The sequence below is a fragment of the Thecamonas trahens genome (assembly GCF_000142905.1).
Source record: "Thecamonas trahens ATCC 50062 unplaced genomic scaffold supercont1.57, whole genome shotgun sequence".
In the NCBI taxonomy this organism is placed as follows: domain Eukaryota; order Apusomonadida; family Apusomonadidae; genus Thecamonas; species Thecamonas trahens.
The window spans coordinates 217,658-243,842 of NW_013657623.1; the positions used below are offsets into that span (position 1 = coordinate 217,658).

The 26,185-nt window shown below is 65.5% G+C and overlaps 8 protein-coding genes across 8 annotated transcripts in view; 6 read left to right on the forward strand and 2 right to left on the reverse strand.

Moving 5' to 3' along the window:
* Window positions 1–545: 545 nt before the first annotated feature.
* Window positions 546–3,727, forward strand: AMSG_12327 (uncharacterized protein; the record flags this gene model as incomplete). Its single annotated transcript, XM_013898290.1, has 4 exons — window positions 546–1,328; window positions 1,415–2,413; window positions 2,593–2,640; window positions 2,666–3,727. The coding sequence occupies exons 1-4, from the start codon at window positions 549–551 to the stop codon at window positions 3,725–3,727; spliced, it is 2,889 nt and encodes a 962-aa protein (XP_013753744.1). The 5' UTR covers window positions 546–548.
* Window positions 3,728–3,809: 82 nt separating this feature from the next.
* Window positions 3,810–5,740, forward strand: AMSG_12328 (uncharacterized protein; the record flags this gene model as incomplete). Its single annotated transcript, XM_013898291.1, has 2 exons — window positions 3,810–3,987; window positions 4,500–5,740. The coding sequence occupies 2 exons, from the start codon at window positions 3,810–3,812 to the stop codon at window positions 5,738–5,740; spliced, it is 1,419 nt and encodes a 472-aa protein (XP_013753745.1).
* Window positions 5,741–5,796: 56 nt separating this feature from the next.
* On the forward strand, window positions 5,797–6,919 carry AMSG_10163 (uncharacterized protein; the record flags this gene model as incomplete). Its single annotated transcript, XM_013898270.1, has 2 exons — window positions 5,797–6,080; window positions 6,123–6,919. Exons 1-2 carry the CDS (start codon window positions 5,846–5,848, stop codon window positions 6,917–6,919), a joined length of 1,032 nt encoding a protein of 343 aa, XP_013753724.1. The 5' UTR covers window positions 5,797–5,845.
* Window positions 6,920–7,348: 429 nt separating this feature from the next.
* Window positions 7,349–12,161, forward strand: AMSG_10164 (TKL protein kinase). Its single transcript, XM_013898271.1, has one exon. The coding sequence runs from the start codon at window positions 7,492–7,494 to the stop codon at window positions 12,130–12,132; it is 4,641 nt and encodes a 1,546-aa protein (XP_013753725.1). The 5' UTR covers window positions 7,349–7,491; the 3' UTR covers window positions 12,133–12,161.
* Window positions 12,162–14,510: 2,349 nt separating this feature from the next.
* Window positions 14,511–19,458, reverse strand: AMSG_10166 (uncharacterized protein; the record flags this gene model as incomplete). The annotated part of the gene is made up of 4 exons (XM_013898272.1): window positions 14,511–15,901; window positions 16,076–16,395; window positions 16,611–17,059; window positions 17,098–19,458. The coding sequence occupies 4 exons, from the start codon at window positions 19,456–19,458 to the stop codon at window positions 14,511–14,513; spliced, it is 4,521 nt and encodes a 1,506-aa protein (XP_013753726.1).
* Window positions 19,459–19,705: 247 nt separating this feature from the next.
* Window positions 19,706–23,461, forward strand: AMSG_10167 (uncharacterized protein; the record flags this gene model as incomplete). Its single annotated transcript, XM_013898273.1, has 2 exons — window positions 19,706–21,812; window positions 21,857–23,461. Exons 1-2 carry the CDS (start codon window positions 19,782–19,784, stop codon window positions 23,459–23,461), a joined length of 3,636 nt encoding a protein of 1,211 aa, XP_013753727.1. The 5' UTR covers window positions 19,706–19,781.
* A 368-nt stretch (window positions 23,462–23,829) lies between these two features.
* On the forward strand, window positions 23,830–24,355 carry AMSG_10168 (glutathione peroxidase; the record flags this gene model as incomplete). The annotated part of the gene is made up of 2 exons (XM_013898274.1): window positions 23,830–24,302; window positions 24,337–24,355. The coding sequence occupies 2 exons, from the start codon at window positions 23,830–23,832 to the stop codon at window positions 24,353–24,355; spliced, it is 492 nt and encodes a 163-aa protein (XP_013753728.1).
* AMSG_10169 (geranylgeranyl transferase type-2 subunit alpha) overlaps window positions 24,335–26,185 on the reverse strand; it is a gene marked incomplete at its 5' end in the record, with an annotated part of 2,336 nt that continues 485 nt past the window's right edge. The window contains one exon of the mRNA XM_013898275.1: window positions 24,335–26,163. Within this exon, the coding sequence (XP_013753729.1) occupies window positions 24,457–26,163 (1,707 nt within the window). The 3' untranslated portion in view covers window positions 24,335–24,456. The remainder of the gene's footprint in view (window positions 26,164–26,185) is intronic.

Consider the following 26,185-nt stretch of genomic DNA (forward strand, 5'->3'; position numbering starts at 1 on the left):
GGGGGGGGGGGGGGGGGTGGCAGACCTGTGTCTGTTTGGCGCCGAATGGACAGAGTGAGTTGGTTGGGGTACCTGCCGGGTGGCTGGCCAGCATAATGTGGGGCATGCATGCCACAGTGCATGGCTTGGTGTTTGCACAGGTGAGAGGGATTGGGGGGGAGGGGAGGGAGGCGGGGGGGGGGGGGGGGGTATGCGGGCGATGGGGGTACAAAGGAGGGTGCGATGGATTGTGGTGGCGGGATATTGTACAATGATGGCGGTAGGTTGTTAGCTCTGGGTGGGAGCGAGGGAGTGGGGGGGGAGAGGGAAGGGGGGGGCGGGGGGATTCTGGCTTCTGGCACCACTACCACCTCACTCCCGCACACACACATAGGTAGTTGAGGGTGTAGAGGAGGTGGGAGAGTGCCTTATACGGTATGTCTCGTAGTCATGGGGCTCGTTCGCGTGACTCTCCCACAGCTCCCGTACGGACTGCCTCGGAGGGTTCTGCCGAGTGGGCCACTCGGGCCTCCGCTGGCAATGGGCACACAAGAGAAGGGAGCCAGGAGATGGTCGGAGCAGATGGTGGGGTTGAGCGACAGCATACGGAACAGCGTTCTGGGCAGGGAGCAACAATGAGTCCAGGCTCGTCAGAGGCCGGCTCGGCGGTCAACAACATGAACACATCGGCTCCGGTCCATCCGTTACTCTCCATCGATGTTGGGCAGGCCAGACAGGCGGCAGTGGCGAGGGCCAGAGAGCAGAGTGTCCGCTCGCGCGCAGCGTCGGGTGAAGAGTCCGCCAGATCGCCGTCGACGGGATCGGTCATCATCCGCAGAAGGTCGTCGCTGAGAGACTCGACCGATGGGAGGATCTCTGACAAGTCCATCGACTCGGTTGAACCGGTCTCACACGGCTCGGTCGTCATCCGAAAGCTCTCCCTGCGTGAGAAGGACAAAGCAAAGTCAAGCATGGACCCTAAGCTGCTGTCGAGAAAGGGCAACCGTAAGCTGTCAGATCCGCCGCGGTCGTCGTCCTCGCTCTCCGACTCAAACTCGCACCTTGGGATCTCGCTCTCGCGCTCGCTCTCAGAGGCGCGTCTCCTGCTCAAGACTGCCCACGAGGACAGTCTCGCCGATCTGCTGAAAAAGGGCAAAGGCAAGGGCAAAGGCAAGGGCAAAGGCAAGGGCAAAGGCAAGGGCAAAGGCAAGGGCAAAGGCAAGGGCAAGGGCAAGGGCAAGGGCAAGGGCAAGGGCAAGGGCAAGGGCAAGGGCAAGAAGAAAGGCAAAAGAAAGGGCAAGAAGGGCAAGGGCAAGGGCAAGAAGGAAAGGGCAAGATGCCCCTGTCAGGTGTCGTCGGTGATGGCAACGGTGAGACAACGCCCGGATCGCCAGGCGTGATCGCCGGCAGCTTGCACTCACCGGTAGGCAACGAGACGCCCAAGTTTGACGCCATGACTGGTGCGCAGCTTGTGCACTCTTCAGGGGTATCGTCGGATGAGGCCTCGTTCGAGTCGTACTCGTCGTCGTCGTCGTCATCATCGTACTCGTCGTCAAGATCCTCAGCCTCTTCCTCGTCCTCAACCTCAGCCACATCCTCGTCTTTGGCTATCTCCTACAACCCGTTCTCGTCGCCGGTCGATGTGGCCGGCGCAAGCGACACGCACGGGACATTTAATCGGATTTCGCCACAGTCGCCGGTGGTGCCGATGACGCCGTCGCGCATGACGTTTATGGACGGCGAGGCGCATGTGGCGTCGGACAGCCAGCCACTGCCGCACCGAGACATGTCTGTGCATGAGGCGCTGGTGCAAGTTGAGAAGCTCTGGACCGCGCTGCACGTCCCGCAGCCGGAGCGCGAGTACTACCGGGCGGCGTGGGCGGCCAAGGGCAAGATTGGTAGGCAGTCCGGAGCCGCTGCCATTGGCGCGCGGCTAATGGTGTCGCTGCTCGAGGCCCACCGGGCGCGGACGCTCGAGACAGCCAAGGCAATTGCGCGGGTGGACAAAGCGCTCAAGGGACTCTCCGGTGGCGACGAATCGACCCGGCGGCTGGAGCAGATCGCCAAGCGGGTCAAGGCCGCCATGACGGCGGTCCGCGCCTGGCAGCAGGGACTCGGCCACGCGCCGCATCCGTTCATGTGGCGCGGGACATCATGGATTGTTGCCATCTCGCACACTCTCCTCCAGCTCCTCGCGCGCCACGACGGCGATGTTCGGCTCGAGCCGCTGGTCGAGCTCCAGAACGACCTGCTTGTCCGCATCGGCGGCGAGTCGGTCATGCAGATGTACGTCGACTCGGTCCACGTCTCGGGGCATATGATGTTTACCTTTCACTCGCGGCTTACCTACAGTGTGGCGGAAGATGCTGCTGCCGGCAACCTGTTCGAACCGCTCTCTGTGGTGGAAATCGGGCCCATGAACGCCGGCTCGCCTGTACCCAACGGCCGCTCGCCACCGAGCCCAACCTCGCCCCACCACCAGGCGCCGCCCGCCACTGCAGCGCCCGGCACTCGCTCACACTCGCCGCTTGCCCCCACGCGGGGCCGCTCGCCGCGGGGGCGCGGCACTCGCAAGCGTAGTCGTGGCCGTGGGCGCGGACGTGGCCGTGGCAGCCCTGCCAAGAGCTCACCAAGTCGTCGGCGTGGATCAGCGAAGCGGGGGTCGGGCAAGCGCGGGTCGGGACAGCGCAGCGTTGGTGCTCATGGCTCACCGGGCGCCAAGACCGGGCGGGGGCGCGGGCGTAGACGTGGTCAAGACAAAGTCGGGCCCGTTGCCACAGCCAACACGAATGCCGGCGACGGCGGCGCGGCGAACAAGGAACTGATTCCTGTTCAGCTCACGGCCGGCGGACCGGTGACGTACATGACCCGCGAGGAGCAAGCGAAGTTTGATGCTGGCGTGGCAAGTTCAAGTAGTGTAGAGCGAAGCGGAGCCGCTCCGCGACCGGTCCACGCGGCGCTGGAGCGCCCGCCGGTCCCCGGGCCGATGAACCTGCCGCCGGTGGCAGCAGGCGAGGGCGGAGAGCTAGAGTCTGGCTCGGTCGAGTCCGAGGCCGACGATGAGGTGCCAGGCGGTGGCTCGGGCCCGCGATGGCGGTTAGGCAAGACCAACCGGAAAGTGGCACCCATTGTCGAGTCGTCGCTGCCAAAAATCTCGTCATCGTCGTCGGTGGCGTCGGAGATGTCCGGCGCCGGCTCGGGCGACGCCGACGACGCCGGCTCGGCCTCGGGTAACGCCATCGAGCTGCGGATTTTCTCACCACAAGGCTCGATGCGGAAGCACAAATTCAAGACTGCATCAGGGCAGGTGCGACCAGCGCCAGCGCCAGCGCCAGCGCCGGCGTCAGCGCCCAAGGCTGTTCCCAAGACTGTGCCCAAGGCTGTGCCGGCGTCGGCGTCGGCGCACCCCGGCTCCGACTCGGGATCTGACACTGAAGACGGCGACGGGGCTGACTACAGCCAGTCGCACACCAGCCTTGCGCGGTCCGACTCTGTCCTCCTCCCGCAGAACGTGACCTATTGTCTCGTCCGGCGCGACGTCCGCGAGTCGGCCTCAATCTTTGTCCACACCGCGGTCCAGCCGCCGGTCTCGACGTCGCTTGTCAGCGGCCATCAGCTCCCGATCCGATTCGAGATCGAACGGCAGGCCGTGCTCGTGCCGGAGCACTCGCTCACTCTCCCGGGTGTCTCTCCCTCTGCCGTTGGCTCACCATCGGGTGACCACGACGACAGTTTTTCCATGGGATGAGGCGGGAGCAGCGCCGGTGGGCAGAGAGGTCGGTGACAGCGAGACGGTGGGAAGCTGGCACTCTTGTCGCCAACTCGACGAAATGAAGGTCTCTATCAAGACCATTCGCGGCGAAGTGTACAGCGTGGACGCGGAGGAGAGCGAGACCATTGCCGAGCTCAAGACCCGTATCTCCACCGTCACCAGCATCCCGCAGGACCAGCAGCGGGTCATCTTTGCCGGTCACGTCATGAAGGACGACCGGACGGTCGAGTCGTATGGTACGTCAAAGGTCGCCACCCACCGGCCACAGGTCGCCGCCGCCTTCGGCTGCCCGCACGTGGCCGCCGCTGTTTTGTTTCGGGCAGGCGGCAGACGGCAGGCATACGAGCGTGATCATGGCGCGAGTCATGTTGGTCTCGTTGTGTGTCCCGCCTTCCTCCCTCCCTCCCCCCTCCCCTCATCCTACCAAGCCACGCTCGCTTCCTTGCCTTCCTATGCCATGCCCAGCACACTCGGCAACGATCGATCGCTACCGCCACCGCCACCGAACACAGTGGAACACCACCACTCCCAGCCCCCCCCCCCCTAATCATTGGCACCAGAACCATAGTCCATCGTGATCACCAGCTGGTACCCACCACTCGGCCCCGTTCCCTTTCTCTCGGTGGCCTCGCGAGCTATGAATCGCTTGCGACTGTGATCATTTTGCCAGGCTTCAGAAAGAGGTCGCACTTTTGGCCAAAGACTCACCGGCGCCGGTCGAGGACCAACCGGGCGGGCGGCATGACAGGCATCAAGGATGGCAACACGATCCATCTCGTTAAGGGTGCGGCCAAGACAGCTGCGGGTGCTGCGCCTGCTGCACCGGCGGCTGCAGCAACTGCGCCCGCGACGACAGGCACCGCGCCGATGGACACGGCGGGCGGAGCGCCGCCGCCGTCGGCGGGAGTTGGCGGAGGTGGGTTTAACCCGTGGGGCGCGGCTGGTGGTGGCGCAGCTGGCGGCGGCGGAGCCAACCCGTTTGCGGCGATGATGGGCGGAGGTGCGGCTGGCGGCGTGCCCAACGTGGCGGCGCTGCTGCAGGACCCGGCGCAAATGGAGCGGATGATGCAGTCGCCGATGATGCAGGCGCTGTTGGATAACCCGGAGATGCTGCAGAGCATGATGTCAGCCAACCCGATGATGCAGTCGCTCATCGACGGCAACCCGGAGCTTGCGGCGGCGCTCAACGATCCGGCAACGATTCGGCAGAGCCTGGAGATGATGCGGAACCCGGAGGCGCTGGCAGAGATGATGCGCAACAACGATGTGGCCATGGCGAACATACAGGCACAGCCCGGTGGCTTTGACGCCCTCCGCTCAGCATACGAGAACATCGGCGCGCCGATGCAGGAGGCGATGACCGGGATGGCGCAGGGCGCGACCGGCGGAACTGGAACCGGGACAGGAGGCACTGACGCAGCGGGAGGTGGCGAGCAGGCTGGCTCGGGCTCGGGCCCGAATACCACGCCGCTCCCGAACCCGTGGGCGGCGCCAGCAGCCGGGACCGGGGCCGGGACCGGCGGTGTGCCGCCAAGCTCGGCCTTTGGCGGCATGGGCGGTGCGGGCGGCATGCCGGACCTGGCAAGCATGATGCAGAGCCCGATGATGGCGCAGACTATGGCGGCGATGGCGCAGAACCCGGAGCTGATGGCGGCGATGATGCAGAATCACCCCATGCTAGCCAACAACCCGATGGCAGCGCAGATGCTGCAGAATCCTGAGATGCTGTCTTCAATGATGGCGGCGATGGCGGGCACCGGCGGGAGCGGCATGCCGGGCTTTGGCGGCGCAGGCGCGGGAGCTGGTGCCGGTGCCGGTGCCGGCGGCGGCTCGCTTCAAGCGCAGGAGGAGGCTGCCGCGCTGCGGTACGCCGACCAGCTTGCTGCGCTCGCCGAGATGGGCTTTACCGACTACGACGCCAATCTCCGCGCCCTAGTCATGACCGGCGGCAACGTCGACGCGGCTGTCCAGCGGCTGCTCGGCGCGTAAGTTGTAAAGGCATGGAATGAGAGAGGGGAGGGGGGGGGGGGAGGGAGGGGAGGGTGGCTGGCGGTCGGCACACTCGACTCCGCTATCGCCACTGTTGGTAGGAGCATGAACGGAGGAGGCAGCAGTGCAGGTATTGGCAACAGTGGCAGCAGCAGCAGCAGCACGGGGTTGGGCACGAACCCTAGCTCTGTGAGTCATGGACATGGAGGCCGAGTGAGTGCCTCTGAGTTTTGCTTTGATATGCTCAAGCGAGCAGTTGCCCAGCTGGTGGCCAACTACGAAGCCTTCCAGGGCATGGACGCCACCGCAGTCAATGTCTTTACCTCTGCCCTTGCACGCTGTACGTTCCCCCCCCTCCACCTCCCCCACCCCGCCACCGCAGTCATGTTTGTGGCGTCCAAGAAGAGCCACGAGGCGGCAGAGCATGCAGGACGGACGGATGCCAATGCCGATGATGTGGTGCAGGCTGTGCTGGGCATGCTGGGAAGCTCGGTGAGGGAGCTGAGGGTGTACGCGGCGGTGGCAGAGGCCAAGCCGCTGCCGCATGTTCTACTGCCCATCCCGGCTCCGCGCTCGGACGAGACTGCCTCGTCGTCAGAGGCTATTGCTGCCCGGGCCATGGGCTACTCGCGATCAGGGAGTGCATCGGGCATGCCTGGCGGCAAGCACGCCGGTAAGGCGTACATTGCCGCTCATCTCCCGCCGCTGCCTGAGCCGAGAACGTACATCCAGACGCCAGCATTCCCCGAGCGCGTCACGGACGAGCGCATGCTGCGGACGATGCGCTCGGAGCACGTGGCCCATGCACAGGCGGCGCTCACCGGCCTCCACGCCCGCTTTCCGGCCGCGTCGTCGGCAGCCGTGGTCTCGCGCCGGACGCCTCGTTCGGTCAAAGACGTCCCAGCCGCCGCCGCGCCTGCAGGCAAGGCCAAGGGCCGGGCCGCCACGGCTGCCGCCAAGAAAGAAGCCGCCGTCGTCGCCGCCGCCGCCAATCCGTGGTTCGTTGTCGCCGCCGCGCCACCGCCGCCGTCGCAGGCCTTTGCCGATGCGCTGACCTCGCACAAACGCCAGCACGAGCCGGCGCCGGCGCCCGCCGCGCCACCGTCAAACCTCGCGCCGCCCGTCGACCAGCCGCCGGCCAAGCGGCAAAAGCTTCTGCCCGAGACGACCGTCTCCTAAGTAATGTCAGGATCCCGCGTGAGACGCGAATGAACACTAGCGCTAGTCAAACTGCGGTTGTTGCAAGCAGTGCAGATCCCCGGACAATGCGCGCGCGGCAGGTTTTCGTGAAGTTTGGCAACAAACGCTTGCTATGTCCCGGCATGAACGATTGTCCGGTCAGCGAGCTGGCCCCTACCACACACCACCAGCATTGAGCCCATCTCACTCTCAAGCACACGCTTCGTCCTGAGAGTGGTGCGAAGACCAAAGTCCCTCCTCCACACAACAAGCCAGTCACATACCATCTGCCGTTCCCGTGGTCCTTGGCAGTGTCTGTGGCTACCGCGGTGACAGTTGCCGTGTCAGTAGCGGCACCATTTTCTCCCGCTCTTTCGCTCCAAATTCGCCTCGACAGCTCTGCGGTCAGAGTGTGGCACTCGACTCTGCTTGCTTGTGCGTGTTTCCCTCGCCGGGTGAACTGAACTGTGTGGCCGAGTGACCGAGTGCGGTAGCAAGTGGCCACCGGAGCGAGGCTACGGCAAGGCTTGGGGAGGACGGTTGAGCGAAGGGAGAAATAAGCTGAAAGTACCATGGGCTGGATATGTGTGTGGTCGCGGACTCTGCCGAGTCTGGTCGTTGTGGTGGTACTTGTCCTCGCTCTGGCGGTGGTGGACTCTCGCTCGAATGGGCCGGTGACCGAAGCGGCCGAATGGCCGGCAAGCGACGCTGTCCAGCCACGCGTCCGCATTGCTGCCTACTATCAGGGCTCTTCGCCGCACATCTCGCTACTTCAACAATGGATTGCGGCGTACAATGCATATGCTGCAGGCAACACGAGTGCTGAGCTCGTCCTGTACCCCCTTCCTGACAGTTTCGAGGAGTCCCTTCCCTGGGTCCTTGGTGGCATGGACGTCATTCTCACGTACCCAAGTCATGGCGAGACACTGCTGACCGGAGCGTATATGGTCCCGCTTGATGAGGTATGGCAGCGTAACGATCTGGAAGATGCTGTACTCGCTGTGCTCAAACGGACTCTGGCGGCGGGTGGTGACCACAGGTACGGCGTGCCGGCGCTTGCCCTTGCAGGCGTTTGCACCTACCGCAAGTCGATGTTTGCTGCGCTCGGCGTGACTGTGCCTAGCCATTGGACAGCCTTGCTCGCGTTGTGTGCCAAGGCCAAAGCTGCCGGGCGGATGTGCCTCGCGGTTGACGTGGGGATTGAGGGTGCGTCGGCGCTCTTTGACTTACTCTTCATCCGCATGTACGGTCACAAAGCTTACAGCGCATTCCTCCTCGGCGACGTCTCGTTTGTGGACGGGCCGGTCCGGTCAGTGATGGAAGAAATCATCTGGCTCCATGAGGCTGGCTACTACGTGGCGTCGGACACACCGGCTGGGCGCAAGCTGCCGCACTCGCGTGGCGTCCTCAGCAATTCGTCTGTCATCTCGTGCGGCGTCGACATGTTTGCCAGCATGATGAGTCGGGACGAGTCTGCCGACGACCTCGCTTCGTTTGCCTTTCCTGTTTACGACGGCCCCATTGGGTCGGGGCGCGGCGCGGCGGACATGCACAGCGCACCGTCGACCTCGGTCTACTTGGCTGCTCCGCGAAGCGCTACCAATGTGGCCGGCGCGGTTGACTTTCTGGCGTTTGTCTCGTCGGCTGCCGGACGCAGCATTCTCTCGGCGTGGCTGAGCCAGACGCATGCCTCGTGGGGTGTGCCGGTCTTCAAGTCGGTTGCTGATGAACTCGCGTCGCAGCGGACAGCGCTGGGCCGGCAGCTACTCGACTCTGACACTGCTCCGCCGCTTCCGTTTTCACGGCGGGGTCTCTCACCGCACCAGCTGTCTGTATCCTGGATTAAGCTGCTGGGCAACGTTCAGTTGGCGGCCACGGTGGCCGATGCACGGGAAGAGCTCGACGCTGGACTGGAGACGATGGAGGCGATTCGGCTCGCTGAACGGTTCCACAAGGCGTCACCGCCGCGAATGCTTCCAGTATCAGGGACGTACCTGGGCGATGTCGAGGTGACGATGACAAGTGTGACGCCGAACGCGACCATGTACTACACGCTCGACGGGAGTATGCCGACGCCGAGGTCGGCCAAGTACCGCGGGCCGTTTCGGGTGCGCGGCGAGGTGACGACGGTCCGGGCCATTGCGGTTGCGTTTGCACTCTACGAGTCGACGGTGGCCCAGGCCGAGTACAAGACAGCATCGAGCGCCCAGAGCTACTTGGGCGCGGATGACGATTCGCTCAAGGTTGCACTCGGCGTGTCGACAGCGGTGGTGGCGTGCGCAGTGGTGGCGATTGCGGTTGGTGTGCTGGCGGTGCGGCGGCGGTTCCGGCGGACAGACGTTGCGCCGCTGGGCGACAAGGCAATTCCGTTTGACGAGTTGGATGTCAAGGGCGTTGTTGGGCTTGGTGTGTTTGGCATGGAGTACATGGGCGCGTGGCAAGGCAAGGCTGTCGTGGTCAAGCACTTGAGTAACTTTCCGACCCACGGAAGCTTCCGACGCGAGTTCAATGTTAACTGGGCGGCGCTGGCAGACGAGATGGAGCACGTCATGCATCTCTCGCACCCGAACGTGTCGGCGGTGCTCGGCTTGGCGCGCTCGCCGCCGGTCCTTGTCAACGAGTTTGTGCCGCGCGGCTCGCTGTACAATGTGCTTCACACGCGGCACATTGCGCTCGACTCGAGTGTCATTTTTATGTGGGCACACAAGCTGTGCGAGGGCATGGCGTACTTGGTGGAGCACGGCGTGACGCATGGCAGCCTCTCGTCGCTCAGCATCCGACTCGACAACGGGTGGCAGCCGAAGCTCTGTGACTTTGGCTTTCCGCTCCTCCGGACCGGCTCGACCTCGGCGCGGAATGCGCTTGATCGGACGCACCTTGTCGAGTCTGGGCGCCTGGTGGCGTCGTCGTCTGGCTTCGGCTTGTCGAGCACGTACATGTCGACCGGCCATGGACCGAGGTTGATGGCAGCGGTGCTGGAGGGCTCGCTCTCGGCTGGCTCGACGAGCCAAATGTTCGGCTCTGTAACCGAGGGAGAGATGAATGTGGCCAAAGAGCTGCCGTCTGCTGAGTCGATGTACTGGCTAGCGCCCGAGGTGCTCCAGCTCGGGGCGAATGGGTTGTCGCGTGCGGCGGATGCGTATGCGCTTGGCATTGTACTGTGGGAGCTGACGACACGGCGCGACGTGTACTGGGCGGAGAATCCGCTTGCGGCGGCGCTTGATGTGGTGCGCAACGAGAGGCGGCCCAACGTGGGCGAGGTGCCGGTTGTTTTTGATGACATCCGCAGCGTCATGGTCGAGTTGTGGCGGCCCGAGCCCGAAGCGCGGATGGAGTTTGTGGTTGCGGCGCATGCGCTAGGTGCGCTTTACAGCGAGAGCCATGTCATTCTCCCCCGATGCATGGCGGCGGTGGTAGGCCGAACAACAGTGGTCCACTGCGAGCTTCTGGGTGCGCTCCGGGGCTTGCTCTGCGGAAGTAAGGCCGAGACCGCGCGCCTGACGGCGTTCCACCACGGCCTCCCGGAGCTGGCCAAGCGGACGGGCGGCACAGTGTTTGAGTGGGGCTTGGGGTGGGTGACAGCAGTCATGGAGACGCGGCAGTCGGTAATTGACTTTGCGCGGTTTATCCGCGAGTTGGAGCTGTCTTCGGGCCCGGTGACAGTGATGGCGACGCATGCCGAGCTAGAGGCGATCGACGTCGACGCAGGGCGGCGGACCCTTGCCGGGCCCGCCATGAGCGCCATGCGCACCAGCTGGCGAGCCATGTTTGGCCCATACCGCAACGAGAATCTCACTCGGCACACGGGTAATGGGCACGCCCCATCGAGCGCAACCGGAGTGTTTGCGGTCGGCGAGCTGGCATCTGTGCTCAAGGGTGACGTCCATGTCACGCTGCACAAGGTCGGCCAGCCTGGCGTGTGGCAGCTGCTGCGAGTCGGAGAGGCGCCTGTTGAGCTCGACGCTGACGCTGTCGCAAGAGATGGGACGCTCGGCAAAGGAGCGAGACGGCGGGGCAGGGCCATGTCGGCTGGTGCGGCCAGCGAGGCGCTTTCGTCGGAACTGTCATCGTCATCGTCAAGCCTTAGCGGCGAAGAGCGAGAGAGCACAAGCATTGCTGAACGGGTTGCATCTGCAGGAACGCTTGGCGTGCAGGAGCAGTCGCGAGCGATGCTTCGCGAGGTGACAGCCGGCGTGACGGCGCTGCACCTGCTGACGACGAGCGAAGTGGCAGCGATGGTGGAGCAAGGTGGCGAAGTATGGCAGAGCTCACTAGGCGTTTCGCACAAGGCCGAGCTTCCGTACGGCGACGATGAGGAGCTCACGCACCCTGTAGTCGTCAAGGTTCTCGCGCGGCAGACGTACTCGGCATCGGAGCTGGTGGTGTTTGCGGCAGTGTGTGTGGAGGCAGCGGCGACGCAGGTGGGCGGCGTGATGGGGCCGATTGCGGTGTGTGTAGAGGCACCGTACATGGCAATTGTGACGCCGCGGTTTGAGCAGGGCTCGCTAGCGGATGCGCTGACGCTCTCGATCTCATCTGTGACAACACAGCGGGTGCGCGATGTATGTGTCTCGATACTGTCGGGTCTTGCAGCACTGCATGCGGCGTCGGGCCGCGGGCACGGCGCGCTCCGCCCGTCGAACATCATGCTCGAGGGCCGCGGCTTGGGCGAGGCAGCGTCGCGGCGGCTGGCGGTGACGCTGGTCGACTTTGGGCTAGAGGCGGTGCGGACTAACCTGGGGACGGTGACGCAAGTGCCGGTTGTGCGGTACATGTCGCCTGAGGCGCTTCGTGGGGTGGCCGGCTCGCAACAGGGCGACATCTTTGTGGCGGGCACCATCATATACGAGCTCGTAACCGGCTTTCCCGCCTTTGGCGACGAGAGCTCGTCGCTCGAAGCGGCGATGGACATTGTCGACGGAAAACGGCCGGTGCTCGATGAGCATCTTGTCTTCTCCGAGTCGCTGCGGAGCCTCATCCAGCGGTGCTGGCTAGAAAATGCCCAGCTTCGGCCGAGTGCTGATGAGTTGCTGAGCGAGCTGAGCAAGCTAGCCGTCGGCGACTTTATCGGTGTCCAACGGCGAGCTGCGCACGGCCGGACCATTCCCGCGGGAGCAACAGCCTCCGAGTCAAGCTCGACAGCACGATCCGGTGTGAGCATGGGCACCCACGGCCCGCCACGACCGCATCCTGCCCAGCTCCGCCTCACATAGTTGCTCATCGTAAATGAAGCGGGAGCCAGCGTAGGCGGTGGGGTCAGTGCGATGAGAGGACCGAAAGCGGTGATGGTTCGGATCGCCCGCTTAGCGACACGCCGCTGCAGTTGGAGGGAGGGGAGGAGGGGGGAGGGGGGGGGGGGGGGGTATAGGCATGTTGCACACATACACTTCTCCTCAAGTGTCCTAGGTGGGCAGATAGAGAGAGAGAGAGTGTGTGTGTGTGTGTGTGTGTGCTACATCCAGAAGACTGTGGCCGCGAGTGCCAAGCAAGCACCACTTGTTGAGCAACGTGTCGAGCTGCGTGTTGAGCAACAAGTGCAGACGCGAGACCGACCAAGGCAGGACAAGGGCAGGCCGCGAACAAAGCCGTACCAACCAACCAACCCCCTCCTCCTGTCAGTGACCGTCACAGGCAAGAGACACTGAGGCAAGTGAGGCACCCACGTTCTGTGTCACAATGCCAATGGAGTCGATGCTGCTGAGACGCAGAGTCTTGCGCAATCGGACTGTCCGGATTCCCGCCTCGCCCACAGAGTCTGCCGTTGCGCTGGCCAACGTCTTGCCATCGCCGCGTCGGTCGGCTCGCGGGCGGCCTGACATGTCACCGCCATCGTCGTCGCCGCCGCCGGTGGAGACGATGCAGTCGCGCGGGGGATCGCCTCGGCGTGTCACTCGCGGCGCGTCGTCGTCGGTCTTTGCCTTTGACAGCCATACCGAGGCGGCCGGCCCATCGCCTGCTGATTCGCACAGCCGGTCGCGGTCACAGTCGCGGTCGCGGTCGCGGTCGCGGTCGCAGTCGGTGGCGCGCGAGGTGCGCGAGCGGAGCGTGACGATCGAGGTGGACGTTGGAGCAGAGAGCAAGGAGCCGATGGCGATGAGGATGGAGACTGTCTTTGCCTTTCCGTTCAACTACGGTGATGAGGCGTTGGAGGCCAAGGGAATGGGCAGCGGGGTGGGCACGACGCTGCAACGATTTGTGTCGGCAACGAACACGCTTGTGGGCGCTGCTGTCGGTGCCCCGCTCGATCAGTGGCAGCCTGGCGAGTCTGCCCGGAACAAGGATATGGAGTTTGAAGAGATGCTCCTGGTGCGCCGGCTCGCTGCGCTCGAGCTGGGGTACGCGGATGCGCGCGTAGTGGCAGACCGGGTGGGGACCGAGGCGTGGTCGCTGCCGGTGGCCCTCCACATTGCAGGAGGTGTTTCCGCCGAGCTGGTGAGCGTGGAGGTGCAGCTCTACTCCAAGTCGGTCGGCCTTCTCATGTTTTCGGTTGCGTCCGACGAGCGTGTTGAGATCAACGAAACCATTGTACTGATCAACGTGCTGCGGCGGCTGACCGAGGCCGACAACGTCTTTGTCACGCCGCATCAAGAGCACTCGCCGCAGCGGCGGCAGCGGAGGCGGGCGTCGGGTGGCGGCAGCGGGCTCTTTGGCACGCCGCGGGTCTCGACTGTCGGGCCTGAGGCACCGGTCGCGTTTGCCTCGCGCGACCTCGTGTCGTCGGCGCTCAACGCAACGCTTGGACGCGGGGCGTGGACAGCGGCCGGTGGCCTCGATCGGCTCTTCACTTACACCACGGTACTGGCGTCGCTGCCAGAGGAGGCCAACGACTTTGCGCTGCGGCGCAAGGTAGCGTACCATCTGGCGACGGTGACGCGGCTGCTGACGCGAGTCGACGAGTCGTTCATCGAGGAGTTCACCGAGAAGAATGGGTACGGGCGGTTCCTGACCGAGGCCGAAGGCGGCTCGCACATTGTGTTCTCGCACAACGGTGGAGCTGCGGTGGTGGTGGGCGCGCCAGGCTGCGACTCGGCGGCCATGCTGGCCAAGGGCTGGAAGGGCACTCAGCGGTATACCAAGGCGCTCATCGAACCGCTTCTCTACCAGCGGACGTATCTGCAATCGCTCGGGGAGCAGCTCTCTGAGCTGATGCTCGCGCGACGAAAGACAAGCTGCCTCGACGAGCTCGCTGAGATCCACGGCTCGGTGCTGGAGTTCAAGGCGCGCTACTCGCAGCGGTCGATCTTCAAGACCCGGTCGATGAAGGAGCTGTTCGCGATCTGGTCAGCTACCGTCGGGCTCGACGTGCTCAACTCGTCGCTTGCCAGTTCTATCGGCGACCTGCACACCTACTACTCGGACGTCTCGTCGCGCAACACCCAGAAACGGCTCGACGTCCTCGCGGTTGTCCTTGGCATGCTCACGCTCGCCGAGCTCGTCATCAACGTCTACTTTTCTGACGCCGACTGGTGGGTCCCGCTGGCTGTCATCGGCGTCTTTGGCGTCCTCGCCGCCATCATCCTCATGCTGTACGTGTTCAAGTGATGAAGTAGCGGGCTCACAGGCAAGTGGACTCCGGTGGAGCTCTCGGTGTTTACTCGCTGGCGTTGAGGTCGTCAAGGCCAGGCGGGCGCATGCAGACTGCTGACGGGCTCGGCTCAAAGGCGGCAAGCATGGAGACGAGCGCAGACATGGGAAGATTGTGGACGCCGCGGGAACGAAGACGCGCGAGATCGGCGCCGGTAGTGACCAGCTCGAGGATGCCGACGGCGTAGCCGGCCTTGGTGGCCGAATCTAGGTAGGGCGCCAGGCTTGCAAGCGTGACCGATGTGTTGTCGACAATGACCAAGCCGACGTCGGTGGCAAGAGCATCATTAAAGGCTGTCTGGCACGCGGCGTGGGCGAGTGGGAGGAGGCTGGTGTCAAAGACGGCGGCGTAGACCTCGTGAGGCAGCATGCCCTTGCGCTTCTTGGCGGTCAGCTTGCCGGCACCGGCCTCAAAGTAAGCATCTGCCGAGACGACCGAAATCTCGTCGCCGGCACGTCCGAGCTGAGCTACGATCTCGGTGATGAGCGTCGACTTGCCGGTACCGGGCAAGCCGCGGACGAGGAGAACTTTGCGCGTGGCCTTGCCCAGAGGATCCAGCACATGTTCGATGACGTGAGATGGAGTGGCCACATGGAGCGGCGACGGTGCCGGTGGTGCTTTCCCGGCATCGTCGCGCCAGGCCGCGTACGGTCGCGTGATGGTGACCGTGAGCTTACGCGAGGCCTTCTTGCCTTCGGCGTGCGTAGAGAAGCCGTAGCTTTCCGCAAGCTCGTGAATGATCTTGCGCTGGTCGGCTGTGGTGGTGCCGGCCTTGAGTTTGAGTTTCTCGCCCGGAAGGCCGGCCTCGAGAAGCGTGGCAAGATCACGGCGGAGGCGCGTAGGAAGGCCGATGGAAGCGATGGCGTCAGAGAGTGCATGCCATGAAAGGCTGGCCGGCACTGCGCCGGCATGGTGCGTGTCGCTGCCAGTGATTGTGTGCCCGACATGGCCGACGAGTCTCGCAAGGGTTGGTGGAACGTCTGCGCGCTGTGCACCAGCGCAACCAGCAACGTCAAGCCCGATCGCTGGCGCTCTTCCCGAAGCCATACCGAGTGTGAGATGGGCAACCTGGCCGTGCGCAAGCGGCATGCGAGCAGGCAGGTCGACGAGGGCAACAAGGCCAGCGTCCGGTACATAGGCAAACGACGCAGCCGCAAACTCAATGGAGGCGCCGGTGAGTGGAATGAGCTCGGCGAGGAGATCGTTAGCGGGGCGGTGAGCAAGGGTGATGTGCGGCGGAGCGAGCGGGCGAAGAAGATTACAGCTGCTCGCGTCAGGGCTGAGGCCAAGGCCAAGAAGCGCCGCATGCCACAGGGCGTCCGCGTCCTTCTCCGAGACAAAGATCGCTGTGTAGATGACAGCAGCGTCGGTCGGCAGTGGCAGAGCAGTGATCACACCTGGGGGCGCCGGGGCGGTGGATCGGGGGTAGCGGGCGAGCGCGCGCGGCGATGCATGACACTCGTGGCGGTGAGTGTAGATGCGAGCGAGAGGCTCTGGCAATGCGTTCGAGACAGCAAGAAGGCTGGTGAGGGATGTGGCGGCAGCGTCGAGACAAGCGGGAGGCAGAGGACGGGCGCACCAGTCCAGATCGTCATGGGCGTCGGGCGCGCAAAACGCGCGAAGCGGAGCAGAGTCGGGCAGGGTGGCCAGAGCGGCGTCAATGTCGCGGCCTGCAGTGATGACACGGATGTCAAGTCCGGGCGTGGCAGCCATTCGCGTGATGACTGTGCCGAGATTGCAGCTGGCCTTGACGAGGTGCGGCGAGTCAGTGATGAGGCTGCAGAGAGCGGCGACGAGGTCGGGCGGAAGAAGGGTAAAGGTGAGGAGGTCGATGGCCCAGGAGCGGGGCGGGGCGTTGGGTGTCTCGAGGGCAAGGCCTAGAACAAGCGGGCTTGTGCGTCCGCCGCCCGGCCAGAGCTGAAGAGCAACCGCGCGTAGGTCCGGCACTGCGAGTGCGTCGACGAGACCGGCGATGCCCCAGGTTGCCGGTGGAGGAGCTGGCGATGGTGGAAGAGACAGGGTTGGAAGGCTAGGGGCATCAACAGCGCCGACAAGAAGCTTCAGCTCGTAGGCAGAGCGCTGTGGTGTGGAATGGTGGACAAAGACCCCGCCGCGGGCGATCCAGGGGTGCGATGCTTGAGCGAGTCATCGATGAGGACGGCGCCAGGGATCGCAAACGGAGACTTGTCCGAATCCTCAGCAAAGAGCACACGGTCAGCGGGTAGGCCGAGATGGGCCTTGCACCAGGCTCGCTTTTTCTTGCGGGCCTGCTTCCCGATTTTGCCGTGAGGCACAGCAGTGAGGATGTGGAGCGAAGCGATGGCACCGGCAGCACGCAGGTCGAGAAGGGACTTCCACAGGATGGCAGCGCCGTCTGTCAGAGCGAGTGAGCCAAAAAAGCCCGCGCTCGAGCCGATGAGTTTCCACATCTTGGCCGGACCGAGCTCTGCCGAGCTCATGCCGCGCGAGAGGGCACGGACGCCAGCCTCAAAGTCAGCGAGTACGCCGTCGAGGTCGCAGAAGACCGGTGGGGGCCTGATGGCGAGCGAATTGAGCTCGATGCGGCAAGCAGGTCAGCCTTGTCGGACTCGACAGCGAGTCGGATAGCAACTCCGCGGTCGATGGATGCCTCGATACCGGTGGTGAGCTGGCGGAGAGTGATGGAAGAGCCAACCGGGACAAGGCAGGCAGCGATGGCACGAGTAGCACCTGATGCGGCGTCGGTGGCGCAGACGCGCCAGTGGGCGAGAGCAGCCGAGCCCGAGAAGGCCGAGACGGCAGCAGCGGGCGGGAGGAGATCGATTCGGAGCTCGCGCGAGCCGTCCTTGCAGTACTTTTCCCAGAGGCCCTTGATGGCACCAGTCGACGGGGCGTAGCCCGGCTCGACAGCGAGACGCGTGGCGTCGCCGACGGACCGGACCGGAAGGCCGAGGTAGGCAGCGATCTTGCGTGGAAGGTAGGTGTTGAGCAGGTGCTTGCGGGTCCTGCGGGAGATGGGGACAAGGCTAGACGGCAAGAGATCGGCCGCGGATACAAAGGTAAGGTCTGCGGTGGTAGCGGCCAACGATGCGGTGGCACTCGGTCCAGGCTCGAAGAATGCCCGATCCGAGGCGGCGAGCATGGCCAAAGAGGCGTCCCAGGCCAGCCCGAGCCAGGACTCGAGGTCATCGACCGGGGCCGAGGCGAGCGATGCACAGAGGAGATCAAAGCCGCGAATGGCATCGCCCTTGATGTAGGCGGCAACCATGGTCTCGGATGGAGCAAGGGCTGAGGCGCGGCCTGCTGCAAGCGCCGCGCGCATGTTGGCCTTTGCGCTGCCAATGCGTGGCGAGACGGCGGCAGCCCAGGCGATCCAGGCAGCATTAAGAGCGGCGAGACGGGAAGCTGCAAGGGCAAAGAAACGCTCGAGCACCGCGCGCTGCCTGGCACGCTCTGCGGTGTCGAGATGACTGCGGCGCAAGAGGCTGGCCAGGAGAGCAAGGGTATCGTCGGGTGCGTGAGCGGCGTCGATGGCCGAGGCCCAGAGGGCGGCAGCCGGCGCGCCGATGAGGGTCGGGCGGAGCTTGAGCAGCTCGGCAAGGAGCAAGCACGGCTTGCCGCCGCCGCGCTTGGCAGCACGCGCGAGGGCGACGTACCACTCGGTTTTGATCTTATACAGCGCCGCGCGAGTACCGGTGCCGATGGTGAGGACACCGCCTTCGGTGCCGACAAGCGGGGCGAGAGCATCGATGACGCCGGAAAGACCACCCAAGGAGCGAACGGTAGCATCATCCATGAGCAGCTGGGTAATCGGAAGGTTGTAGCTCGCAGCCAGGTCCTCGAGCCATTCTCGATCCATGTAGCCGCCGGAAACGTTGTCTCGCGCGGCAAGGAGGACGAGGGCGGCGGTAGAGGGCGGGTGGGCGATGACGCCCGGCGAGCCAGCGCACCACTCGAAGAGCAGGGTCACACCGTGGACAGCAGCAGCATGAAGAGCGGCGGCATCATAGCCGGGCACAGCGGCGGCATGGGCGGCAACGGTCAGCGAAGGCAGGCCGCGGGTGGCCCAGACGACAGTCGAGCCGAGAACGATGGGCGAGGCGAGCGAGCCGTCGAGCTTTTCGGAGACCAGGACTGGGAGGCCGTCAGCGAGGGCACGGGCGACGGCGTCGGCGACAAGGTCAAAAGCGGTTTCTGCGAGCTCGTCGATGTTGAAGAACTTGTGGAAGCGGCGGGCGAGGACGGCGCCAGAGCGGGCGTCGACGATGAGGCCGCGAGCCTCGCGGCGGGCGGCCCGGCGCCAGGCCTCGGCTGCGCGCTCGCTTCGCTTGCAGCCAGTGAGATCATCAAGCGGTGGGAAGGCATCGGCCATTGATGCCACGTTCTTGTAGTCGTAGGCGATGTAGGCAGCGTCGGGCGCGACGTCGATCTCGCGAGTGACGAAGCAGTCTGCGCCGGCAAGCGCTGCAGCCATTCGGCTCCGTACGTCGCCTTCAAGGCTGGGGTAGGCGCCCGAGAGAGCGTACGGCTCCAATGCTGAAAGAGGAGGAAGCGAAGTGGCGAGGCAGCTCTTGGGTTTGGGATCGGGGTTGGCGACGGGCGACGGGTTGGCGATGGGAGACGGCAGCGGGTTGGTAGCGGCCAGCGGCGGAAGCGGGAGATCAAGCGAGCGGGCATGGGCGAGGTGACTTGATGTCGAGTGCATAAAGTCGGCGCCGTTGGCAGAGACGCACACGAGTGAGCCATCGACGAGGACGGCGTCAAGGTGACGCTGCGGCGAATCGGAGAAGAGCTCGTCACCCGAGTCGAAAAGAAAGATGCGAACCGAGGCCGCCGCCCGTGCCGGAAGCTTGAGCTTGGAGATGGCAGCCTTGACGAGGGCGGGCCAAAGCGGAGGAATAACGACGGTCGAGCATGCCACGCCGCGGTTCTTTCCGGCGTTGCGGCAGAAGGAGATCCGTCGGCGAGAGGCCATGGGTGGAAGAGGAGTGGTGTGAGATGATGATGTGGTGGGGAGAGGGTGGGGCGGGTGGAAGGGTGACGGGTGGCGGGTGACGGGTGGGGGGATATATTTTATACAATTTTATCTCAAGCACCGAGACGGGGGAGAACCACGACCTTTTTCGGTCGAGTGGGCAAAGTGGTGAATGGGCGCGACATCTCGCAAGAGAGCGCCAGACAGGGGGAGCGTGGGTGGGGCGAGGGCGGAGGGGGGAGGGGGACGGGGGAAAGGCACACACCTGACTCGCAGGAGCAGTGGGTGTAGAGGAGGCGTGGCGTGCGGAGGGGCCAAAGGAGATGAACGTTGCGCAGAGCGTGCTGTGTGTGCTGGACCCGCAGACGGAGGAGGCGGTGCGACGGGCGGGCGAGGCGAGCATCGAAGCGGCGCGGAGTGAGGCGGGGCCATGCCTCGCTGCCGGACGGGCACTCCTTGGCGACCACCCGGTCGGAGGCGACGGTGAGCTGGCGCTGACTGTTGGCGGTATCGACTTTTACATCCGGGCCCTCCGCAGCCATTGGGGCATGTACCCGGGCGAGGTCCAGGCCGAGATGACCAGAGAGGTTCTCGGGCTGGCGGCGGCGACGGCGGCGGCGCGTAGCGGCGATGGGCACGTGCCGGCGGTGGTGGAGGAAAAGGTGGCGGACGCGCTGGTTGCTGTCTCGCTGAGGCATGGCGTGGAGAGCGTGATCAGCGATGTGGCCGAGCTGGCGACCGGCAATGACTGCGCCTCGCCGCTCGGCTTCCTCGCACTCCGCTCGCTCTCGGAGGCTGCGCTCGGAGTCGGGACTGCTGGCTCTGGGCGCGGGTGGGTGGAGCCTCCGCCGCGGCGGGCGGTGATGGACGCGATGGTGAGTGCGGCCGAGCCGCTGGCGTCGATGCTTGTGGAGGCGACGAGCAGCGTGGCGAGCAACGCGGCGCACAGCGCGCGGCGCGAGGTGGTCAAGGCCGGGCTGCAGGCCATGGCGTCGGTGGCCGAGTGGGCGCCGCTGCCGATCCTGTTTGAAGCCAACTTTCTTGGCCTCGCGGCGTCGCTCCTCGCCGAGCCTGCTGTGGCGGAGCACACGCGGGCGGTGCTGGAGAACATGCTTGTGCGGCGGCGGACGCTGCGGCTGGCTGAGCAGGTGCCGTATCTGGCCATGCTCGAGTGCCTCGAAGCGTTTGGCGGGGCAGTGGACGGGAGCCGCGGCGTCGAGTCGCACGCCGAGGCTTCGCACGCGCGCGGGGTGGCCGAGGTCCTTGTTGATCTCGGGACGCTCATGCTCGAGTTTGTGGCGAGCGAGCGGCCACCAGAGGGGCTCGACAGCGCGTTTGGTCCGTTTCTGGAGGTCATGGTGGTAGCTTCGGCGCATCCTGCTGTGAGCGTCTCGACCGAGGTGCTTCCGTTCTGGTGTGAGGTTGTGGCGTCGCGTGTGGTGCCCAAGGCGACGGACGAGCTTGCGAGGTCAGACCTGTACGCGACGCTGTGGCACATTGCAGCAGCGCGGGTGCGCAAGGTCGGCGATCCGGAGCTGGATGAGGGCGCGTTTGGCGAGGCGTCGCGGGCTGTCGGGCTGACGACGGCGGAGTGGACGGTTGCCGCCGGGCGGCAGCGGTCGCTGGCGCTGCGGATGGTGCGCGAGCTGACGCGGATGCACCGGCCGGGCGCGGTGGCGTTTGTGGCGACGTTTGTGCGGGAGACGCTGCGCGGGTTAGGCGAGGACGGATACGGGGCGTCGCCGGACGCGAGCTTTGCGTCGACCTGGTCACCTGTGTTTGTCACGTTTGAGGCGCTCTCGCTGCTTGTGGCGTCGGTCATCGACGAGGTAGCACAGGTCCCGGCGTGGCTCGCCAACGCGCCGACCGAGTCGCTTGCGGACCAGGCGGCCGAGACGGCGGCGGCGCGAAAGGCGGCGCTGCTGCCGGACGGGGTCAACCGGTTCGACGAGCTGTACGAGGCCAAAGGTGAGCTTCTCGGCGAGCTTGACGGCATGCTCGAGATGCTTCTGCAGCTCGAGCTGGGCGAGCTCGGGGCGCCGACGGCGGATCCAGGACTGATGTCGCGGCATGTGCACATGCTGGTGGCCTTTGCGCCGTTCCTCCGTGAGTTCCCTGACCGGCTCTCGGCAGTGCTGGGCGTCCTGCTCTCGTACGTGGCGCTCGACGGCGAGAGCGGCAAGGCTGCGCTTGCGGCTGCAGGGCTAAGTGACGGCGCGGTGGCGCGGTACGGCGAGTCGCTCCGGGCTGCTTCGAAGAAAGCCTCGTCGTCGCTCATTAAGCTCGCGTCGAGTCTCGGGCCTGTGCTTGCGGAAGCGCTGCCTGGCCTGTTGGAGGCATACCAGGAGCTGCAGGTGCGGGGGCGCTGTCGTCGATGGTGCGGATGCTGCTGGTGGAGGCACTGCTTGTGATGACCTCGCACGTGCCGGACGAAGCGACCAAGGGTGCGCTGCTGGAGCAAGTACTTGCGCCTGTGACCTCAACACTCGACATCGACGGGATCATTGTGCCGGGGCTGAGCTCGGGCAGGTCGCTTGTGGCGGCGATCGGGCTCGACGGGAGCGGACTCGACGAGGCGGGTGGGATGCTGTTCAGCGAGGCACACGGGAGCTTTCGGTCGCAGCTATGGGCGTTTGTGCACCTCGCGGCGGCGGTGGTCAAGCACGGGTCTGTGGGCACGCTTGTGGCGCACCTTGTGGCGTCGTACCTCGAGGGCCTGATGGCGTTTCTGGCGGCGGTCCACGGGGTGTGGGACGAGCGGGCGCGGGTGCCGGCGCCGTACGACGCGGTGCTGGGCGTTGGTCCGCCGTCGGCGCGGTACCCGGAGCTGGGCGAGGCCGAGTCCGAGCTGGTGTCGCTGCGGGGCATGCTTGGCTCTGCACGGCGGCAGGCGTACGAGGCGCTGGCGACGGCGTTCTCGCTACACGGCGGGCGGTACCTGGCGAGCGTGGCGTTGCCATCCGAGGTGCTGGAGCGGTGCGTGCTGGCCTCGCTCGGCGCACTCTCAGTCCAGCACATCAAGCCGCTGCTGGACGGGTTTGTCTGCCCGATGTTGGGCTCTGTCAGCGATGCGGTGCTCGACGAGCTGTGTGGGTCGAATGCACTAGTGGCGCTTCTCGCAAGCCTGCACAGCGTGCTTGCTGCCGGGTGGGTGACAGCGGCAGAGGGCGGGTCGGGCGCGGCGGACGTGGTCGAGGTTGCCGAGGCGCGGGCGCTGTGCGACGGGACGCGGGCGCTGGCGCACTTTCTGGGGCGGGTGGCAGTGGTGGCCGGCGCAGGCCTCACCCGCGCCAACGGGTACGGCATGCACGCGCTCAGCGGCTCGGACCGCTCCAGCAGCTCGGAACCGGTCGACGCCGAGGCTGTGGCGCAGAAGCTGCGGGCGTCGCTGCCGCCGCTGACGGCGCGGCTGCTTTTCACGTCCGAAGCGCTGCTCTCTGCTGTGGCTGGCAGCGCACTGGCGCTGATGTCGTGGGGCGACGTGCCGAGCATTGCCGAGGCTGCCGATGTGTGCCTGCGGCTTGTGCCGCTGCTGGCGACGCACTCGGAGCTTGGTGCGGCGTTGGTGGGGACCGAGATGCTCACCGGGGCCATCCAAGCGCTGGCCAACGGCGTCGACGCCAATGCCGAGGGCCTCCTCGTCAATGTCGTGGCCAACGCATACATGGCGGTCGGCCCGGTAGCTCCGGACCGTGTCCGCTCGGTTGTCGTCCAGATCCCGGGCATGGACGATGCCGGCGTCGTGGCCTTTGAGGAGACGCTCCTGGCCACGCGATCGGAGAAGCACCTCCGACGGCTCGTCCGCCAGCTCCTGTCGCCCATCCTCGGCATCAACAACGCGTTTGGGCGGAGCGGGAGCGCCGGAGCTCCGCGGCGGGATCGCAGCGAGCGCAACGAGCGCAAGCAGGCCGCGTTTGTTGTCTCCAAGCCCCGGCGCGGTGGCGACGACGACAGAGGCGACGACGTGTCGGTCGGCGACTCGCTGCGTGCGCTCTTTGGGTAAATATGTGCGATCTGCAGCTGAGCTCGGGATGTGTGGCTGTGACGAATGTTGGAGATGGGGACGCGGGCGTGAGGTAAATTTCCAGCAAGTGAAGAGGGGGGGAGAGAGAAACAGATATGGATGTGTTTTGATGTGTGTGTGTATGTGTGTGTGTGTGTGTGCGGAGGGGGGGAAGGAGGGGGGGGGAGGGAGTCCGGAAAGGAGAGATTGGTGGGGCGGGATGTGAGAGTAAATTTTTGACCCGGCATAGGATGATGATGAGTGGAAGAGCATGTTCGCCACTCGGTTGGCCAACGACGACGACAGACGCAACTCTTGGGCAGCTCATGGCTTGCGGACGTATGGGAACGAGAAGGGTGCTTGTGACTATGGCGATGTTGATGGCAGTGTGTGCCACAGCGGTGACGGCGACGGCGAGCAGTGGCGACGACAACGACGGTGGGTTGTTTGCGGCGGGGAGCTTTGCCATGAACGGACGCGAGGTGCTGCTGAGCTCGTACGCCGGCTCGCCAGTGCTTGTGGTCAACGTGGCGTCCGAATGCGGACTGACCGAATACATGTACACGCGGCTGGTCCGTCTTGCGCGTGCGGCGCCGCAGCTGAGGATCATCGGCTTTCCATCGAACGAGTTTGGCGGGCAGGAGCCGCGGAGCTCATCCGCGATTCGTGCAGAGATGGCGGCGGCGTACCGAGTCACCTTTCCTCTTGCGGACAAGATCGAGGTCAATGGGGCACGGGCGCATCCGGTGTTCAAGTGGCTGGTGGCCGAGTCGGGCGGGGAGGACATTGCGTGGAACTTTACGGTCTTTCTCGTCAACGGCGACGGGAGACTCGAGGGCCGGTTCGAGCCGGGTGAGCCGTTTGAGGCCATTGAGGCGGCGGTGGCCGGCATGATGGCCGAGGCTCGCCGGAAGCGGTGGGAGGCCGACGGCGGGCCGCGGCACACCGGAGCCGACCTTCCAGTCGGGCACGGTGATGAGCTGTGAGGCGCGCCATCAGTGGGCAAGGCGCGGAAAGATGGCGGCGACGGCGACGGCGGCAGCCGGCGTGTCGTACCCGTCGTTGCCCGAGAGGTCGAGGGCAGTGAGTGAAGCAGCGAGCGGCGAGCCTGCAAGACCGGCAAACGCGACGGCCGGGTCGGGATGGAGTGCGTTGTTGGCGAGGTTGAGCGAGGCGAGGACCGGAAGGTCGGCGAGGTGTGTGCCGAGCTCGCGGAGGCCACACGACGAGAGATCGAGGGCGGTGGCCGAGACAAAAGCCTCTGCACCGGCAAGGCAGCGCAGCGGGTTGCCAGAAAAGTCGAGGGCGGTGGCGGAGGCGAGGGCGTGTGTCCGCGGGCCAAGGGCGACCAGTCCGGCGGCAGGAAGAGCAAACGAGAGCGATGCGGAGTCATGATCGGCGAGTGCGGCGTCGAGGGTACGGCGCGAGAGCGCGTCGCGGTAAAAACCGGCGCGATAGGGATCGACGTCGAGGAGGCAAGTGTAGAGGGTGTCGAGGACGGGCGAGGCCGGATCGAGAGCTTCAAGAATGAAGGCCTTGGTGAGGAGCGCCCACTTTGCATCGGGCTCGAGGTCGAGAAGCTCGTCGCAGGCGGCAAGCTCGCGGGCGAGCAGGTCGGAACGGGCAGCAGCAGCGGCAGCGAGCTGGGCGTCGAGCTCGAGCACGACGGTGGCCGGTCCCGGCAGCTCGAGCTCGGCGTTCATGGCGACGCCGTCGATCAGCGGCGAACCGTCCTTGGCGGCGATGCCCGGCCCAGTGTTGACGGCGACCGAGAGTGTGGCGGGCGACGCGTCGAGAGTAGCGAGCCAGACCGGCGACAAGCCGCCGGCGAGGCGGCCCGAGTGGGCGGGGCGCCAGCGCAGCGGCGGGGATGTGGGCGGGAGTGGGGCGACGGTGACGTTTGTAGGCGCGACGCCGGCGACCGGGACGGAGAAGACGAGCGCGAGGATGGGTGCCGGGCCTGGGAGGGCAATGACGGCGGTGAGGCGCGGTGGGGCGGCGGATCGGCCGAGGAGCCAGCGGTGGTAGAGCCAGGCGGACTGGTCGTCGGGCTCTGTGTAAAAGGCCGACTGGACGAGCTCAAACTCTGTGGTGGCAAAGGACGAGTCCGAGGCGGCAAAGTCCGGGCCGTGGATGCGCGGCAGGAGGTGTGAGCGGTAGTGCCAGGCCGAGTAGTTTGAGAAGTTTGCGTTGATGCGGTCGAGGGTGTAGTCGAGCTCGTCGGCGTCGGGCACGGCGGCGGTGCCAGCGATGTAGCGGCGGTAGTTCCAGCAGTGGAAGTTGCGATCGTCGGCGTCGAGCATGAGGCCGCAGAGGCGGAGCTCCTCGGCAAAGTCGGGCGTGTAGCCGTCCATCTCCATGACCCACACCCTGTGATGCCAGAGCCAGTACGACTTTGGGTTCGACCGCAGGCAACGGGCGGTAAAGGCGAGCTCGACGGCGGCAGTGTCGGCCGGCTCGGCCCGCCCGTCGGCCATGCGGGCCATCAGCATCTCCCTCCGGTAGTTCCACAGCGAGTACAGGTCCGAGTTCATCTCCAGCGCCCGGGTCACTGTCTCGAGCGCCGCCTCATCGTTCGACCCTGCCTGTCTGCTCTCCATGGCCTTGGCCACGCATGCCCGGTACGCCTTGACCCGCGCCGCCACCTTGGCCGCCCGGGCCGCCTCGAGCGCCGCGGGCGTCTTCTTCTTCAGTCGTCCGTGCTGCGGCAGGTGACGGAGGGTG

Bases quoted from the DNA above. Each gene is read 5' to 3' on its own strand.
- AMSG_10164 (XM_013898271.1), top strand. From the start codon at position 7,492: ATGGGCTGGATATGTGTGTGGTCGCGGACTCTGCCGAGTCTGGTCGTT.